The sequence below is a fragment of the Phyllostomus discolor genome, chromosome 7, assembly GCF_004126475.2.
Source record: "Phyllostomus discolor isolate MPI-MPIP mPhyDis1 chromosome 7, mPhyDis1.pri.v3, whole genome shotgun sequence".
Classification (NCBI taxonomy): Eukaryota; Metazoa; Chordata; class Mammalia; order Chiroptera; family Phyllostomidae; genus Phyllostomus; species Phyllostomus discolor.
In genome coordinates this window covers 31,710,099-31,727,756 of record NC_040909.2, presented here as the reverse complement: position 1 = coordinate 31,727,756, position 17,658 = coordinate 31,710,099, and the positions used below count along the sequence as shown (strand labels likewise).

At 49.5% G+C, this 17,658-nt stretch overlaps 1 protein-coding gene across 1 annotated transcript in view; it reads right to left on the bottom strand.

Annotated features, from left to right (window-relative positions):
- Window positions 1–17,658, bottom strand: part of EPHB1 (EPH receptor B1) — a 417,402-nt gene that overhangs the window by 271,648 nt on the left and 128,096 nt on the right. Inside the window, exon 2 of the mRNA XM_028518706.2 lies at window positions 15,100–15,164. Coding sequence (XP_028374507.1) covers window positions 15,100–15,164 — 65 coding nt within the window. The remainder of the gene's footprint in view (window positions 1–15,099; window positions 15,165–17,658) is intronic.

Sequence of the window (17,658 nt, the reverse complement as noted above, 5' to 3'; positions counted from 1 at the left end):
CTGATGGATCAAAAAAGGAACTCATCTAGTGCTATGCCTGCAGGTAACTACCATTCACTAAGTACCAATTATTACCATTACTATCAGCATCAGCATTGTTATGTTAACCTCAGGATCCACCTCTGGCTGATGCAGCAGGGTGTGGAAATCATCTCCTTTATCTTACATAAATAATTCTGCCCTACCATCAGCAGAACACCATGAGAAAAGGGCCAGACTCCCTTATGAATGCAGAGGTGTTGCTGTAGGTGTTTAGCTACATATTGAGAAGGGAAGCAGCAGAGACTAGACACTGAGGTTAATAAACTGGAAAGTAAGAGCCTGTTTGCTGCACCAGGAAGCTACAACTTTTCACATCCAGGGAATCATAGCACTGCTCTGCCTAGGGGATTAACACTCCTCCTCCCCTGCCCCCACTCCAGTACTGGATTGTTTGGGGGGCACAGAGGGAGGTGTTGGACCACAGAGGCCTGTCCATCTAACTGAGGGATGGATCCTATCCAAAGCCTGCAAAAACTTAGGAAATTGCTTGGTCACTTTGAGAAAGCACCTATTCTGTCCCAAACCCAAGCTCCTGGTTATAAACCCAGGGGAACAAAGAAGCTCTCTCTCTCTCTTGCTCATGACCAGTACTTGCACGGTACACTCACCTGTTCTCTCCATGGCCTCCAGAAGGGAGCCTGAATATGAAAGCACGGCAATGGTTTGCATCTGGAAACACGTACTAAGCTAGCCAGATGCTGGACTGGACAGTACTTCAATATGGAGCATAAACTCTGGGCAATGGCCTTTACCCTGGCCCTGTTGAAGACAAGGTTGAACTTTTCCCGTGGCAAGATAGAGATGGAACACTGGGAAGTCAGGAGGGGAATCCCCTTAATTATACATCATCAATAAACCATACCATAGATCCCTATCCTCCCATGTGAATCTCAGGAAATTCTTTACCTTGTGATACCACAAGAACCAGCAGGCCCCTCCCAGCCCCTCTTGGAACCCCAGAACTTCCTCTGGGTGGGCTTCAGTACAGACTCTCCTTTCCCAACCAGGCAATCCCCAGGCCACTGTCAGCCACAAGCTCAGACCACAGGAGACAAAATTGGACAAAACTCATAGGTTTTGGTCCCCTTAGCAGTCTGTGGAAGGGAACCTGCTATTTTGCAAACAGTTTTTGCCCTGTGGGAGCATAATGGAACTTCCCTGGCATTGCCCAATCAGAGCAAACCCAAAGACCCATGTTCAGACCCCCCCAGCTAGAGATGGCTACCTCTCTGAACAAGAAGCCCACTGAGGCCCAGCAGCACACAACCTCGCAGAGCCTGCAGGAGGCCCAAGAATCTTCAGGTCAGCAGATTGCTTAGGCTGGGCTAATCAGCCTGGCCCCCAAGGATGTGGCTCCTGTGCATTAAATTGACTAAGCCTGAGACAACTCAGATATTTGACAAGCTAGAGGGCGAATTAGTGTGAAATGTGGTCTGTGGGACATAAATTCCTACACGTCCACAGGTATCTACCGTTTAGTATACCAACAACCAAGGCAGGATTATTCAATGCCTCCCCTAAGGGCTCTGAACACCAGCCCACTACCTAATACGCTTAATTTACCTCCCAGATGTACGGGGCTAGGAGGATATGAAACCCTACCCCCCACCACCACCATTCATTACCACAGTCCCACATAGTGTGCTGGGCAGCTGACTTGGGCCAAGACACTGCTTTTGAAAGCTCAGAGCTTTGAACGGGCAGCCATACTGCAGAGGCACAAAGCAATGATTTCCTAAGTATTTCCTCACTCACTCACTGGAATGAGGGTGAGGGACACACTAACAATATGACAATAATGACAATATGGAAAACAGACAGGGTCCAGCACAAATAACACCCCCTTTTTATCACAAAATCTTTTACTACAGAATAAGCATGTAATTCTGTAACATAACAATATCACACTCAAGCACACCATATGACATTTTAGGTGAAATGTTCAAATTAAAACTGTAAATTATTACACCCATATTATTACCCTACCAGCCACACTGAAGCAGGCATTACTTCCGCCAAACCCTGTATAATCAGTGTTTCCCAGTGCAATCTCCAAGAGTCTCCACAAAACTCTTTTGGAAACGGAGATGGGGAGAAAATGAAAGAAATACCATACTGAGGTAGAAATGGGAAAAATGGCCCCAAGTAGAATATATCTGGACTGTGGGGAAGGAAGCTGTAAAAGGGCTGGGATTAAGAAGCATCGCTGTCACCCTGAATGCTAGAGGTCCTGGTGAACCCCAGCTTAGCACAGGAGTGCAGTTTCCAGACTCCGGAGTCAGTCAGACCCAACTTGGTGGCTGTGGGCAAGTTTTTAAATCTCTCCCAGCCTTGGTTTTCTCCTCCAACAGTGATGCTAATATTACCCACCTTCCTTGAGGGGTGGTTGTGAGGATTACACGTGATGATACACTTAAATAACTTGAACCTGAGTAAGAGGACCCTGCGTGCCAGTCGTGGATCTCAGCCCTCCAGAAACACACACTATCCTCTCCCTGGGCATAGATCATTTTCCCTTGACTCTCCCTCCACAATGTGGGTGGTCTCTGACTCTCTCCTGTCTGTCTGGTTGTCTGTCCCTGTGCATCATTTTCAGTGTATGCACATGTGCATATGTGTGTTCATATGTGTGTGTATGTGTGCATGCACATGCATGTGCATATGTGCCTCTGTGTGTCTGTGCATATATAGTTAAAAATGCTGGCTGTGGCCAAGGTGGGGCCTGTATGTCCACCTATCAATTGTTGGTCAGCTCTGTCCACTCCCGGCCATGGTGAGCACCCTAACTGCTAGGAGATCCCAGGGCTCTGGGCTGTGGGAGCCACATTAACAGGGGGAGAGGCCAGCCAGGCCTAGAGTCCCAATGGCACACATCTCTTTGCATCCTGGTACACTTCACACCCAGGTCTCTGCCAGCAGGCCAGGAAAAACACTGCGAACTTGTGCCTCAAGATGGGGCTCCTTGTCCACAGCCCCCAGGCCACTGTAACTTCCACTGGGCAGCAGCATTTCATACCAGGCCCTGCCTGGAGTGGGGTCTTCAGCCTTTATGACAGCTGCTGCTGCTGTTGACACTGCAACAGTGACAAATTCATCCTTCTGACAAGATCCCTTTAAATAATTCACAGGGAGCTGGGGATTAAGACACTGTTTCTCTCAGTCTCTGTTGAGATTTAAAACACCTCCAGCTGGGGTATTTAAGGAGAATATAATGGGCTACCCACTTTGGGTCTCCCCTCCCCCTTTCCTCCTCTTTCCCATTTCCCAAATTCATCCCCCACCCCACCAGCCAGCCCCATAACAAGGAGGCCCAGAAAATAAGAAAGAAAAAAAGGAGGGAATCATTGCTTGGCTGGTCGCTATGGCAACAGCAGCAGGGTATTCAGCTGTCATTATCGCAGTGCCTCACACATGTGATTATCTTAAGCTGTCGATTGAATGTGGTCCTCACTGCTGCCCAACAAGGGCTTGTCATACAAGGCAGGGTGGGGAGCTGCAGGCCCCAGGCCCCAGACGCCTGATACTGTTCTGCCCAGGCCTGGGCTCCAGTGATTAGCAGCAGAGTTTCCCCTGGGAGAGACTGATGACATTCCCCTTCAGCTTGGAGGTGTCTCTGCTCAGACCGCAGAGCAGGAGCTGGCTGAAGCTGGGCCACCACACTGAATTAGAGGCTGGGAAACAGGCTCCTCATTCCATGAGCACAGAGAGTTTGTTTTGACTATGCATGGGCCAGGTTGGCAGCGGCCCTCTGGAGAGGTCCTAGAGACAAGAGAGCAGGCCATGGGGGAGAAAGAGGCTGGCTCCTGGATTCATTCCATTCTCAGGGTTGGGGAGAATCCCATTATCAGGGTGCAAAACAGTCAAATCTGGCCTGGGAAGAAGACACACTCCCCTCTATCCTGCCTGCCCCTCCCCCACAATTTGTAGCAATGTGGCCACTGCATATGACCCAGTCAGGGGACTTTTTCCTGGCACTGTGGCTACTGGAACTTGCTTGGTGTTGGGAAGCCTAAGGAGGACTTTGATCTCACTCCTTTGCCTCCTGGACTTTGCTTCAGACTGTCTCTGGGCTGAGGTTCCCAAGTCCATAGTCATTCTTTGAATGACATAATCACTGATCACCCCTCAACAGGCACACTTCAGGTTTCCCAATGTCCCTTTTAAAATTCAACTCCCAGAATAAGCCCATCATGGCAGGTGTACTTACCCAGCAGAGCACACAATGGGGCCACCGCCACCTGTGACTTGTACTTGGATGGCTCTCCAAATACCACTGGCTCAGTCTGGCCTTTCCTGTACCTGCATCCTCTGGTCAGTCCCCATAGTATGTGGCCAGCCACACAAAAGTCCCCACTACTCAAGGCACTGCTCACCGAGTCCACCCTGGCTCATTGCTGCACAATGAGCTGTTTGCAGCTGAGTACATATGCAGGCCCTGACCACCGACTGTGTTAGTCTGAAGGTGGAGTTCCCAATCGGTAAGATACGTTTGAATCTTGACTCCAACACCTTTCATGTCCTTTGTGACATGGCGAGATGTGTTGGGCGTGACTGTCTCTGCCAGAAAGAGCGGTGAATGGGATGGTGCATGTGGAGATGAGGATCCGCCATGACTAAAACCCCCATTTGTATCAGCAGAGGGGCATCTCAAATGGAGGATAGGCTGGCTCATCAGAACTGATGCCAATGCCATTGGATGGGACAAAGCATTTCACTGAGGCCACTTCATGTCTCTCCCTTCCCAGGAGCCTTCACTTCTTAAACATTTGCCAAGGCCTGGGGATGGGAGCCAACCCACAGATTCTTCCATCACTGCCCGGAGCCAGCCACCCCCAGGTACCCTCCGAGTCATTCTCAGGATCCCTGGCCGGGCCTCACCTGCTCTGGGACTGGGGGCTCCCCCTCCAGGTTCCACCTAGACCTGTTCTTCTAAGCCCCCAAACCCCACACATCACAAAGCATCCCCTCTACCTCTCCCCATACAGACTTGCTCCAAAAAACACAATTCATGGGATACTTAACATGTGTACTACTCACTGGCACTTGGCTTCAAACCTACCCTTTCCTTTCTAGTAATACCAATGTGTTTCTCCTTGCCCTTGGTCTCTGGATTCTGAGCGCTATATGTGACATGCCTTCCTTACACTTCTCTGGGGCAGAGGTACAAGGGTGATCTTTGTGGTGAGACAGGCCTGGGGTCAGTCTCAGTGAAACCGCTGAGCTGTCCCGTGATTTTGGGTAATCATCCCAAGTCTCAGTGTCTGTCTGCTCTGCAAACAGGGACAAGTATCGCCTGGCTGGCAGGGGCCTGGTGGGAATTCAGGGAGTTAAGGCAAGTAATGTTCAGTGCCTGGTCCACAGCTGGCACTTAATTATTGGTAACTAGTAGTTGCAGTAATTATCACTATTATTAATAACAACACTGTTATTAATCACAGGGTGCACCCTCTGAGGATATTCATGAAAGAGCTGTAACCTAACGGACTCACAGGAATGTGATCTTATTCTCAGGGTCCCCCTCAATCAGTTCTCATCCTCATCCCATGGAAGTCCCTCAAACAAGAGTCACTGGGACCCTAGTGCTAGTCAGGGCGAGCAGTATTGACCAAGCTTTAGAGTTAACAAAGGAGGCGGACACACTTCGATCCTGCCAGCCACTCTAAAAATAAGATCTTACATTACCCTTCTGATAGAGACAGAAAATGGACTCAGAGAAGTTAAAGAACTTAGAAGGAAATGGAAATATGCCCAGGATGTTAGATGCTAAACCCTGGGCTTGCTCCTTTATACTATCAAAGTACAGTGAGGGTTAGGCCAAATCACTCCCATACCTTGGCTGTAACTGGAGGTAATCATCCAAAGGCATCATCCAAAGCCTGGCTCGTCCATCCAGACCCAGGCTCAGGGTCCCCATACATCTTTGCCCAGGATGTCCTCTGCCCACCTTGACGCCCCCTTCTTCATCTGTTTTCCCCCTGTTCATCTTCTCTAGGCCTTTTAACTCTGCCTTATCTTCCTTCTAATACATTGTCTTCCCCACTAGTATATTTCTTTCCTTCACCAAAGCAGCCAGTGTGAGGGAGCTATGAGTTCAGGCGTCAGGGCAATGACCTCCTGCTGACTGACCTGACTGTATCTGGATTCCAACATCAGGAGCCCTGTTTCCTTCCCTGGCCCTGAAAGCCCCTCCCACCTTCAACTTGAGAAGTGCTACCATCAGGCCGTGGGTCCTCAGGTCATGTCCCAGGGGGAGAAACGTTTCCAGGGTTTGCATAAGGGCTGTGGTAGGGAAATTGCCTTCCTGGGGAAAGTTTTGGAGAAGAGGAAAGACATCTTTCTGTCCAGGCAAATGAGGGGGGCTGGGTGACCTCTGGGGTTCTCTCCCAGACTCTATGGACACAAACATCTCCTGTTCTGCTGATGTATCAGTCTGTGAGCCATTTCCAAGTGCAAGAAAAATAAATCTGCCTGAGAGTAAGATTCTGGTGAACCACTACAACCCCAAAAATTCTTTAATACAGTAAGCGGGGGAATCACCTCTACCTCCATCAGTCTCTCGCCCTTCCACCCATACCATACCCCACCATACACACATACACGTGTACAGTCATACCCAACATGTTTCTGCAACCAATGTAATAATTAACATGCTACCCAATGACACTGGTCATCTGTAACATTCCATTCATCTCTCTATTAAAGGCATACGAATGCCCACAAAAAGATCTCACATAAAAGCCCTTTGAGAGAGCAACCATGAAAAAGGAGGCCAGGCAGAATGGTGCCCTAGCTGCTCACCTGGCCCACCTGTCCACCCCTGGAGATCCACCCAGTGCCAGCCAAGGGACCCCAGGCCATCACAGTCCTCCCAGAGCACTGTCTGAACCTCAGGGACCACCTTCTATCTCCCCGGGGCCCCACCTCCATGGCTCGCATCCTGAGCCCCCCATGCCGTTGCCTGTCACGGTCTCTGTCAGGCAGGTGATTTTAAACTTCCATTCCTAAAAGACGAGTATTATATAAAAAATGTTTTAAGTGCCTCAGGGTGTTTTGTTCCTCATTGCTTCATAAAAGTGACATTAATAGCCAGGGAAGAGCACTGCTGAGTGCAATTACAGAGGATGTTTCAGGTATGAAAGCTGTTTTGAGCCTGCTAATGTTTCCTAATTACAGGCCTTTTGGTAGTGAGAGAAAAGATAGAGTGGGTGGGAGGCCCAGGGTGGGGAGCTCTGACTTCTCTCAGTGGTTTACCTGAAGAGGGAAGGGGAGGGAAGGGGAGGAGGCAGAGGCAGGGAGGTCAGAGGCCCACTGGCTGGGAGGCAGGGCCTGTCAGTGGAGACAGCTCAAGGAAAGGATACCCCACTGATTGTACTGTGAGAACACAGGTTTCATATCCTGAGCCTGAATTCGAGGAGCCCATAGCAACTCCACCCGGGAGCTCTTCTGGAGCCAGCCTCCAGAGAGACTGCGGTGAGCAGGATTTCATTGGGAAAGATGGTATGGCATGGTCGTCAGCAGGAGAGCAGCCTGCAGGGGGCTAAATGTCGCCACTGCCACTTTCTAGCCACGTGATTGTGGATAATTTAAGAGCTGCTCTGTGCCTGAGTTTCCTCATCTGTGAAGTAGCACTGTGGTAAGGATTAATGCATGCATGGTGCTTAGGGCCTGAGATGCAGAGTTAGGCTTTCCCTTTCCCTACCTACCATCTATTTATCTTTCTGGCACCTTTACCCACAATTCCTTCAGGGAAACTGCTCCTTTCCACCCTTCAGTCCCAAGAATTGCAGTGGGCCCCACACAGCAAGGGACCTGGGAGTACCGACCAGCACTTTGTTTTTCCTGGATCAGAGTCGGGATGGGATTCCAGCCCAGTGGGTCGGGTAGGTCCGCTCAGAACTAATTCCAGGGCTTCTGCTGGGGGCACCGGAATAGAACATTTGTTCTTCCCCAGGAATATGGATGAAGGGGGTTGTAAGGGGTGGAGCTGGGTGCAGATTTCTTGTGGCAAAGAGGAGGCTCAACAAGGAGCCACCACCATGGAGTAGGGAGAGGAGAAAGGGGATGGGAAAAGACAGAGAGAAAAAAAGAGTGGGGATGCAGAGAGGGAGGTGGATCCTAAGGATCTAGACCAGCCAACACATGCAGCCCATCAATCAGCCCCTGTACCATTCAGTTACAGAGTCCAGGACACCTCCTTGAAGACTGAGTTGTGCTTTCGGTCCCTGGCAACCAGAAAGCCTTGACTGAGACGAAAGTGGAGCTTCCAGCAATCCATGACCTGGATGGACAAAGGCTCCCAAGTCACAGGCAGTAGTACTGGTCAAGGGAGGATGACCAGCACGGTCTCCTTTTGCCCGCCTGCCCCTGGTGTGGCCTGAAACTCAAATACTGTATGTAAAACTCCATTCACAAAATCATTTTGCCCAGACCTAAATTTCTCTTGGATTTGCCTAATTTAGCTCATGCTTTGCTATCTCAATTAGCATGATTGAGTCATCAAAGGAAGAAAAGAGGAAACCCAGCCCTCCAGAGGGTTAGTACTATGCTAACACTTCCTGAGTGTTTACTGAGGAAAACTTTTTCCCCATGTTGTTTCATGTGAAACAGTGTCCATCCTCACCCCACTGAGCAGACAGGTGAAAGAGTCCAGGTGGCAGCCCATGGTCACACAACCAGGGAGCTGCGGAGCTGAGGTGGACTTGGGTTCATCTGATACAAGGCCCAGAGCCTCCACTGCTCTTCCATGAACTCCTCACCCGTCAGACCAGATAGATTCCAATTGAGTTTGCTTGGCCTTGGAGCAAATGGGGTGTTATCAGAGTGGATTTATCCCCTGAACATGCTTTCCTTGTTCCCATGACGTGGGCAGCTGGCGAGGGTGCCTGGAGGACCCGACAAGCAGGGAGAGAAGAGACAGCCAGGGATGACAGCCAAGTGGCCAGGAGGGTCCACACACGGACAGCAACTGGTGGCTGCTCCTGTGGGCACACATGTATCTTGCACTGAAAAGTAATTTACCAGACACAGACATTCAAATGGGCTTGTTCCCCTCACAGTGGCCTCCTCTGGAAGCTCTCCACTTAGTCCATTAGTCTTCCCATCATTTAAGATATTTCCAGAACTCTGGGAACTGTCTATCTACTGAGGCATAAGTTGAAATCAGCTCATTTAACATCACATGTGCACACACATATATACACACACACAGATATGCACACACACATATATACAGAAACACACAAAAAGCACAGATATACACACACCACAGCTTGCTCATCCTGAAGGATCCTCAGGCTCAGTTCTGGATTCCTTTTCCATTTTTCCTCTTTCAAATCCCACTTCCCATGAGGAAGACTTGCCAGTAGTGAAGTAGTGAACAGACCCTGTCACAGGATGTGACGATGGCCCCAAAGGGCAGCACAGGAGGCACTGGAGTCTGGAAGCCCACGGAGCACTCTTTGAAGATGCCTCAGGTAGATGTTTACACTTCATCACATGTCCCACAGGCACAGAAACCTACACACACCCAGACCATTGGTGGCCCAGGTGGCAAAATCCAGTCAGCCTGTGCAAACCTCTTGGAAAGTAAAAGAACTTTGGGTTTGGATTTCCAATAAGCAAGTTGAAAAAACCTCACTATTGGTGGACCTAGGCTTGCCTTTCTAACCTATCACAGCCAGTGTCAGAAAGTACCTGGGACCCTTGGTGGGTGTCCTGGTCTCTTTTATCATGCTGATCCCCAGCAAGGTGGCTCTATTTACACAATCAAGCTCTTTAAAAAGATATTGATAAGCACTTTGGTGTGGAGAGGTCTACAACAAACATTTTGTTGGGATACAATAAACCTAAATTGAGCATCTCCTAAATTCAGAACCCTGGGTTGAAAATACAGAGAAGGCTCAAAAATGTTCTGGTCCTTCCTCATTTATTTAGACAACAAATTTTACTGGAACCTGTCCCCTTCTGGGCCGGTACTGGGCACTGGGACACAGGGATGATGCCGCTCCATTCTCTGGCCAGTGGTAGAGACCATGTGTCAACATGTGAGAGATGAACAGTATGTTAGAAGTGGGCACCAAGCCCTCTGGGCTTTAGAAAGAGGGCACCTACCAGAGCCCTGGTGAGATGGAGCATCCAGGAGAGCTCCCCAGGAGATGAGAACAGAGCGGACACCTGAGGGGCAGAAAGTGATGCAGGGAGGGAGGGTCAGGGAAAAGGGCGAGTTGGAGAAGGCCAGACAGCATCTAGACACTAGGGACGACTGTTGAGAGGGGACCCTGCAACCCTAAAGACTACAGCTCACAGGGTGCTGCCCACACCTGGACCTGGAACTGAGTGTTCACCACGATCCTCACTAAACCCCCCCACTGCCCAGAACTCCTACAACATGAAGGTCACGTGACGTTTTACAGCAGGACTGAAAGTGAAGGTTTGAAAGAAGGAACTGAAGCCAGCCCAAGGGAAGAGTCGCCAGGGGCACCAGGGAGGGTCCCCAGGGTGCCTTTTCATGGGAACTCAGCCCCTCCCTGGCATTTGCTACATTCTAGATATGTTTGTGACTTTCTCTCTCTCTGCTCACCACATGGCCTCTGATTCAGATTAAATCAAAAGGCTTTAAATTAAAGTGGCAATTAGATTATAAAGCAGCACTTTGCATTTGAGCATAAATACTTTGTTTTTCACATGCAATGTTGTGATCCACTTCCCAGCAATATAACTGAAAACAGTTTGTGGGCTACGTGTGGGTGGGCATTCAACCCCCCTTCTCATACCTGGCAGTTCTCAAGCACAGCACTGAAGACACCCCACCCATTGAGCCACATAAAAGGAAGAGCCCCTGGGCCTCTCCCTGGGGGGAGCCCACTTTGCAGGCCCCACACTGTGTGTAGGGTTCAGCTGGCCCCCTGGTGGAATTAGGGACAAAGCAAGCCCAGTTCTCTGGGAATGTTCAGGCTACCAGAACAATGCATACCCACCCTCTCCATCTTAAGCATGAACACATGGGATCCCAACTGCTGAGGACAGTCTGGGATGGGGAGCCCCATCTCCTCCCACATTGGATCCCAGGAACATGTGGACCACCTACCCAGCCTCCTGGTGTCTCAAATGCCTGACCCTGACCCCACTTCCCAGACCTCCTCATCACCCAGAAGTACTCTGTGGGTCTTAAATCCAAGCCCTGACTCAAGGCCACAGCCTCTGTCTTCCTCCAGTCTCACCGAGACTGTCTGGGCCCTGTCTTTTGTCACAATGGTCAGTCCCACCTGGCTTCACTCTTCTTGCTGAGTAGATTCCATGGTGCAAGAGGCCAACCTCCTCTCACCAGCATCCTCAGCCTCTTATCCCTCCAGGCCCACCATTCTTGCACAGCCGAGGATGATCCCACTGCCACACGTGCTCCAGGTACAGGCAGACAGCTAAAGGGAGCCTGTGGCCACAGTGAGGCCCTTCCTCCCAGCCTTATTCCTTTTAATCAGGCCAGCCTCTCTCCACCTCTGCAACAGCAGCTGTTACTGCAAACCTTGTCCACCCTCCTAAAACCTGCTCCCCAAGACTCTGCACCTCTCATTCCCTGAACCTCGCCTCCAACCTCAGAGAGAAGATAAGAGGTTGAAAGAATTTTCTATTTTATGGCTTGTCAGCACACCTGAGTACTGACATCTCTCTGTAGGCACCTTATCTTTGTCCTGCTATTTCAGCAGGAGAAGAGTCTCTTCCCCAGAAAGCTCCAAAAAGGAGCTTCCACACCTTCTCCAGGCCCCTCTTTCTCATCTCCCACATGCTGTCCTCCCTCCCTTCACAAACTGTTGCCTCCATCTCCTCACCTCCCCACTAACCTTTCAACTCTCTGCTTTCTGTCCTACTCCTGTCCCTTCCAAAACCCTTCAAGTGAGTCACCAATAGGGTCCTTGGTAACTAAGCCCAGTGGAGACATTTAATGTCAGCAGCATTTGCCACTTCTGTCCTCTCATATCCCTTGACACTGTCTTCCCTTGGCTTCTGTGAGAGGCCCACCTCTTGGTTTTCTCCTGCCTCCCAGTCCCCTTACCGTCTCAGTCCCCTTTTCAGGCTCCTCTCTCTGTATGTGACACTTCAATGCAGGTTATCCACCCAAAGCTGTCACCTCTTCTCCCTACAGACACTCTCCTTGGGAGACTGCAGTCACAGGCCCCCTCCCTCTATTGTGGGGCTGCCTTCTCATCCCGCTGCCCACAAGTCCTATGCTGACAGCACCCCTCTCTGCAGGTTTCCCAAAGCCACTTCAGACTCAACGGGTCCAACTGAACTCAGCCTCTTCCCGCCCAAAAGTGTTCCTCCTCCTGGATTCCCCATCTTCAAGAATGGCCCATGTCAGAAACTTTCAACAAATAGACATTATCATGTAGTGAAGTAGGTGCCAGTTTCCAAGGGTGAACAAACAGGCAGAGCCCTAGACACCTTGGAGGTTACAGCACAGTCAAAGAGTGGTGGGGGGAGGGAAAGAAATGAACCTAATATGAACACACAGAGATGTAAGCTTGGAACTGTGAAAAGTGTTATGGAGAATAGCTCTCCAGCCTTCAGAGGACCTGTGATGGGAACCCAATGTGGTCAGGGATGGAGCAGAGGCATTCCTGAGGACAGGCCAAGTGCGATGAGGCCTGAAGATGATAAAGGAAGAGTCAAGGATAGCAATGGTTTCTGGCCTTTACGTGTTAAGATGGAGCCCAAGCTGGAGGGAAGGGGGAAGGAGTGGAGGGAGAATTCTGCTTGAGCCTTCCTAAGCCATTACTGCATGAAAGTAATATGCATATGAGCATCCACTGAGAGATATGGCAACTGGGTATGTGAGCCTCGGCTAGGGACACCAACTTGGGAGCCACTGGTGTGTTCACAGAATCAAAGGCAACTGCCCAGGATGAGAACAGAGGGAGATGGGGAGAGGGCTTGGGATGAAAGCAGAATCCTGATCCTCCCTCTTGACCCAGGCTGAAGCCTGGCCTAACCCTCCTGCTCCTCACTACCTGCCAGAAAGGCTCTGAAGCTGCTCAGGACGCCAGGAGCAAAACTGTCTGGCTATACGTCCCAGAAAGGAGAGTGAGAACTAGAATGTCAGGGAAGGGTTGCTGAGCAATGACTGCTAACCAGCAATGGGGGGAGGGGGGGAGGACATGAGCGGAGAAGGGGCAAGCAGAGAGCAACCCAGCCAGCTGCTGTCTCTAAAGGGTATCACTTGACTTTGGATGTTTTCCTAAAGGATAATCTTCCTTGGGAAAGAAGATCAGAAGTTTAAAGAAGACAAGTGGTGTTTATAAAAATCAAGGGAAAAATTAATAATCATAAATCATGCCAATGCCTGTGAAAACATTCAAGCCTTCAAACAATACATTTGTAAAAGAGTGGCAAGTTCTTAATATCCAGGCAACCTGAGAAGCTGCCAACTCTGACCAGCTCTGCATGAAGTCCCCAGTAGAAGTAGGAAGGGCTCCCTAGCCCAGCGTTCCCAGCAGGGTTTCCTCTGCCCTGCCCCATCCCTTTGGGAAACACCAACTCATCTTTGTCCCTGCCCTCCCATCCCAAGGCTTGCACCTGGGTCAGGGTGTTTCTGTAAACGTTGGGATGCGCTAAAGGCGAGAGCCCAGGAGAGAGTGCACAGGTGAGAGCAGGGCTTCCCTGCGACCTTAATGGCCCAGTTAGAGCTGTCCCTACAGCAGAACTGGACCTGTCAGGACACGATGTATACCACTGAGTGCAGAGAGAAACTTCATCCTGAGCAGAAGTTACCAAAGGCAGGGAAGGAGAGAGGAGGTGTCACACAGATGACAAAGCCTGGGCCACCCTGCCCCAGCCAAGTTCACCCGTCCACTGGGATGAAAAGCCCACTCACCCCTCCTGCCCACTCATCCTTCCTGCCCCCTCCCTCTGTGATGAAGCCATGCAGTTAGCCAGGCACCTGAACTTCATCTCCACCTCCTCCCTCTCCCCTGACAGTCCATCCATTGCCAAACGCTGCCAATGTTTCCTCCTTAGCTTCACTCAAACTGCCCTCTGAGTATGCCATTTTAATTAGGCTCTCTGACCCACACAAGACAACTGAAAGAGCTTCTTAAATGCTTTTATCTCAACTGTTCTCCACAATCTTATCAGCAAGTGTGACTCTTATTTTCCTGCCCAGGACCTCTTCATTACCTTCAGGATAAAATCCAATGGCAGTCACAAGCCTTCTCTCTACACGCCACCTTCCAACCTGCACCCAGCCCACTCAGCACTGTCTACACTCTGCCATGTCCCAGACTCACAAACTCTTCTCTCTTTTGTCTTTTTGTGACTCCATCCCTTTAATCAACTATTCCTCCTACTTGGGATATCTTTGCAGACTCCCCATTCACCACCATCAGTCTCATTCTACAAAACCCAGCTTATAAAGGCTCTTTGTCTTCCTCTGAAGTTTCTCACTCCCAGCTCTATACCCATACCTGTGCCCACATCTGCCTATTAATCTCTCCACTGCCACAAAGGAGAGATGTGCTTCAGCTTATTCGTGAACTTGGTGGTCCCCACAGGAGACCATGAGCTCCTCAAGGCTGTTCCATTTTTGTAGCTATAGAGTCTGTCCAGGTGCATGAACATGGAGCAATTGAATCAAGAACATTTCTCTAAGGCAAGCTCTACATGAACAGAACATCAGCCTTTCTGAACTTCAGCTCCTCCTCATGCCCTTGCCCTTTTGGCAGCCCTGTGGGCATCGCAGAGCTCTGATCTGCCCCAGCATCACTGGCCTGAGTGCCCAACTATTGGCAGCCACTGCCCCCATTCCCAAAATGGCATGACCCCCATCACCTGGGAGCCAGCTCCCTGAAGGACTTTGTCAAGAGATTATCTGCATCACCATATCAGGGAAAAGCTCGGGCCTGAGGGCCCTGGTGCTGCCTCTCTGTAGATGGGCAGCGGACCCAGTCATTCACACCTATATTCCACCCCTCAAAGGTGTGGCTTTAGGCCAGGGCTGCTCCCACAGCCATCCTGCAGGCCCAAAACTACTCAGCAGGATTGAAGGAGGGAGGGTCTGACACTCACCCCTGATGCGGGATTGGCTGTCCAGCCCAGCTCTGCAGTAGCCGTCCTGGTGTCCATTAAAGTTTCTGTGGATCAAACAGAGAAAATCTGGTGAGTCAGAAGGATTGCTGGACAGGGGCCTTTATGTTCATGAAGTTATTATGACCATAAATGTCTGTGCTAGGAGCCTTGGTTCCCTCTGGGAAGCAGAGAAAGTCTGCCCTAATGATGCAGCTCACAGCAGAGCTGAATGCAGACCTCAGGTCTCTCCTGTTACCAAGTCTGCTGCTCCTGCCCCAAACAACCTCCGGCCACCTGTGTGGGATGAAGTCATCTATCCACCCACCTCTGTACCCCTAAGACACAGATTCTTCCCTGGACAATTCACCTAAAGACTCTTTCAGGGTCATGTAGATCCAGTAGTCAAGTTTTATTCCTTCCTTGGAACTTCATGGGCCACCTCTTTCTCTCCTGTTCTTCCCCACTGGCTGCTCCTCAACCTCTCCTGTCGGCCCTGCCCTCCTCTACCGTGCCCCCACTTCAGGCATCCATGTTGGCAACACCCTTATCTCAACTGTTCCCTACAAGAACAGTGGATTTCCCTCCTCTGGTTCCAACCACTCTCCCAAGACTGGGCCCTCCTGTGGGTCCCTTTGTCCTCTGGGCCCAGATACAGGCCAACCCCCTTCCCCATGACTTTGCTAGGGGCTCATACAGCTTTGGCAAAGTCCTCACCCAGAACACAAATGCACATGTCAGACCCTAGCAGCCTGCTTCCTGCGTAACGATCCCTCCTGCCACTAAGTGAAAGACAGACACACTGACTTCTGGGAGCATTGGGGTGGCTACAGCACACACACCAAGATCTCCACACAGTGATCAGAGTCGCTGTTTATTGCACCCATTTTCGGGAGGGTAGTAGTACGTGTCCTAGAACGGGACACTTTTTTCTTTCTTTTTAGTCTATCACTGACCACCCCCTCTCTCAACAGAAACTTCCCCCCAAAGACTGTTCATCAGCTCCTGATCAGCAAACCCACAGCCTCTGTTTTTTAACAGCTTTATTAAGGTAGAAATGGCATACAGTAAACTGCACATAATTAAGGCATTCAATTTGATAGTCCAAACATACATTTACTCTCATGATACCACCACCAAAAGCAAGATGATAAATACACCCATCATTTCCAGAAGTTTCCTTGTCCCTTTGTAATCCCTCCTTCTCTCCTGCCCATGCCTCACCCTCTTGCTGTCCCCCCGCAATGACAGATCTGCTTTTTGTCATTATAGATTAATCGACATTTTCTAGAATTTTGTATAAATAGAATCATGTAGTCTATACTGGGTTTTTTTCCTGTTTTCTTTCACTCAGCATAATTGTTTTAGATTTATCATGTTCTGTGTATCAACAGTTCATTTGTTTTTACTGCTGAGTAGTATTCCATTGTATAGACATGCTGCAATTTGTCTGCCACAATTTGTCTACCACAAACTGTTGTTTCCAGTTTTTGGCTGATACAGGAGAGTGTGTGAGAGTTCCAGCTGCTCCACATCCTCACCACAGTTGGCATGGTCAGTCATTTTTAATTTTGGCCACTTTAACAAGTGGGTGGTGGTACCTCATTGTGGTTTTAATTTTCACATCCTCAACAATGAATAATATCAAACATCTTTTCTCTACTTATTTGCCATCTTTATATTTTGGGGGTGAAGTGTCCAGTATTTTTCCATTTTTAAATTGGATGGTTTGTGTTCTTATTGAATTTAGAGAGTTCTTTATGTATTCTGAATACAAGTCCCTGATCAGATATATGCCTTGCGAATATTTTCTCCTACTCTGTGGCTTGACTTTCCATTCTTTTAACCATGTCTTTCAACAAACAGAAGTTTTAAATTTTTATGAAGTCCAATTTATCCACTTTTCCTTTTATAGTTTGGTATCATATCTGAGAAATCTTTGCATAGCCAAAAGTGACAAAGATCTTTCTCTTACCTAACTCTATGATCTATTTTGAGTTAATATTTGGAAAAGGTGAAAGGTATAAATCAAATATAAAATTGTTTTTTTTTTCATGTGCATATCCAGTTGTTCTCAAGGGGCACCTTTTTAAATTCACACAGTGGTGCCGTGTAGGCTGGTGGAGCGATATGAATGCAGAATGCAGGGTTCTAAAATCTTGGCCCTTTAGGAAGTAGAAGGCCTCCTGGCATAAATCAAAGGTTTGGGAACAGACCCACCTGCTGGGTGGGACCAAGGGAATGAAAGTAGGAGTGATGAATGAGGAGCTGTGTTGAGAAGGATTCCCTTTGTCCTTGTCTCCCAGTGCTCAGTCCCAGAGAAGAAATGGTAGTGGGAATCTATGGAGGTGACAGGGTCTTGGATGTCTAGCATGCCAGTGTGGTGACGTAGCAGCAAGTGACCCCACCAGGCTGACATGACACAGATGGAGACTTAGGGCCTGACTGTGGTGACCTCATGAACAGTAAGCAAGGGTCAGATGGGGGACAGGGTATCTCAATGGGTGCCCATGGGGGCAGGAGCCAACAGGGCCAGGGAGGCCGGCCTCCACAACTTCATAC